This window comes from Tachyglossus aculeatus, chromosome 23 (assembly GCF_015852505.1).
Source record: "Tachyglossus aculeatus isolate mTacAcu1 chromosome 23, mTacAcu1.pri, whole genome shotgun sequence".
Lineage (NCBI taxonomy): Eukaryota > Metazoa > Chordata > Mammalia > Monotremata > Tachyglossidae > Tachyglossus > Tachyglossus aculeatus.
This window is the reverse complement of record NC_052088.1, coordinates 15,193,004-15,195,074: the sequence shown is the minus strand read 5'-3', so window position 1 is coordinate 15,195,074 and position 2,071 is coordinate 15,193,004. Positions and strand designations below refer to the sequence as shown.

Here is a 2,071-nt window from a genome sequence, read left to right as displayed (position 1 = left end):
TATGACGGACACTCTCCTCTCTGTGTTGTGAGCTCATAAAGCTAGCCAGCTGACCCCTTCAGAGCCCACTCCTATTCCCCAGCCTGCTTCTCCAAAACCTCCTCTGATCTTTCACCCATCGAGAACCGTGGTGATTCTTGAGGAATTACGGGCATCATCATCACACGTTTCTCTCTCCCCATATCAGTCTATACTTCACTCTGCTGCCCGGATTATCTTTCTACAGAAATGCTCCGGGTATGTCACCCCCCTCCTCAAAAGTCTCCAGTGGTTGCCTATCAACCTCCATATCAAGCAAAAACTCCTCACTAATGACTTCAAAGCACTCCATCACCCTGCCCCCTCCTACCTCACCTCCCTTCTCTCCTTCTACAGCCCAGCCCGCACACTCCGCTCCTCTGCCGCTAACCTCCTCTCAGTGCCTTGTTGTCGCCTGTCCCGCTGTCGACCTCTGGCCCATGTCCTTTTAGACTGTGAGCCCACTGTGGGGTAGGGACTGTCTCTATATGTTGCCAATTTGTACTTCCCAAGCACTTAGTACAGTGCTCTGCACATAGTAAGCGCTCAATAAATACGATTGATGATGTCCTACCTCTGGCCCGAAATGCCCTCCCTCCTCACATCCGCCAAACTAGCTCAATTCTCCCTTTCAAAGCCCTACTGAAAGTTCACCTCCTCCAAGAGGCCTTCCCAGGCTGAGCCCCCTTTTCCTCTCCTCCTCCTCCCCTCCCCATCGCCCCTCTTCCCTCCCTCTGCTCTAACCCCCTCCCCACCCCACAACACTTGTGTACATACGTACATATTTATTATTCTATTTATTTTATTAATGATGTGTATATATCTATATTTCTATGTATTTATTAGGTTGCTATGGATGCCTGTCTACTTGTTTCGTTTTGTTGTCTATCTCCCCCCTTCTAGACTGTGAGCCTGTTGCTGGGTAGGGATTGTCTATCTGTTGCCGAATTGCACTTTCCAAGCGCTTAGTACAGTTCTCTGCACACAGTAAGCATTCAGTAGATACGATTGAGTGAAGGAATGAGTGAATGAATGAACGTTTCTAGATTAAATGAGGAAGAAGTCCCTGTCTAAGCAACCAGTGAGGGAGAGAACATCGTAATCTAATCAGTTGAGCTGCCGGACGAACGGTTGTGACGCATCATACTTAACCGCCAATTGGAAGGGAGGACAGAGGATGCTGCCCCTCTTTGGAGTTCTGTAAATGCAGAGGATTCCTCTTCCTGGCTCTGATTTGCCGCCGAGAAATGTAACCTCTTGGACGGATCCTACGATGGCTCGAACCACCAGATCCTCAGCAAATCGCAGGAGAACGAGGTCCAAATCCCCCCCAAAACGGAGCTGTCATCAATGCCTGAAGGGGAGTTACTTCCTTTACATAAACAAGATTCTGAAGCTCGTCCACCCCGACAAGACCATCTCCTCCAAGACCCTGGACGTCGTGAACACATTCATCAATGATATCTTCGACCGACTTGCTATTAAGGCATCCCGGCTTGTGCGCAACAAAAGGCATTTAACCCTCCAGGTCTGGGCGATCCAGGAGGCCGTGGACTTGCTTCTGCCTGGGGAGCTAGCCAAATATGCCACCGCTCATGGCAACAAGGCAATCGAAAGATACAACTCCTCCAAAAAGACGCAGCCCAGTTCTCCAGCGGCGAGCTGAACTGGAACTCCCTTTTTTCTGTACAGTCTGGCTCTCCACCACCAAAAAAGCCTGAAAACCTTCTTCTGTGTTGGCTTTCGTTTTCCCGGCGTCCTCACCCCCTTTCTTGACTCCCTCAGGGGTGTCTCCGTCGACCCTCCCCTTGCCTTTTCGGCCGTAGGTCTGGCCAAAGGGCAGGGCCTTCTCAGCTCATAAATGGAACTAGTGGATCAGGGAGGAAGGAGTCAGCCAGGTGGGATTTTTTCCATTTCCCTGGGAAGGGTTGGCGTAGGGGGGTGAGTTGGTTTTGGAAAACCCTTAACTCCGGGAGGTCCAAAATAGGCCTCTGAACCCTCAGCTGCTCTTCCTTCTGCTGGGCCCTGTAGGTCTGATGGCATCTATCTGCCA

General features: G+C 50.7%; 1 protein-coding gene across 1 annotated transcript; it reads left to right on the top strand.

Annotated features, from left to right (window-relative positions):
* Positions 1 to 1,190: 1,190 nt before the first annotated feature.
* LOC119944800 (late histone H2B.L4-like) lies at positions 1,191 to 1,746 on the top strand. Its single transcript, XM_038765951.1, has one exon. The coding sequence runs from the start codon at positions 1,223 to 1,225 to the stop codon at positions 1,682 to 1,684; it is 462 nt and encodes a 153-aa protein (XP_038621879.1). The 5' UTR covers positions 1,191 to 1,222; the 3' UTR covers positions 1,685 to 1,746.
* The last annotated feature ends 325 nt before the right edge of the window (positions 1,747 to 2,071 follow it).

Bases quoted from the DNA above. Each gene is read 5' to 3' on its own strand.
- LOC119944800 (XM_038765951.1), top strand. From the start codon at position 1,223: ATGCAGAGGATTCCTCTTCCTGGCTCTGATTTGCCGCCGAGAAATGTA.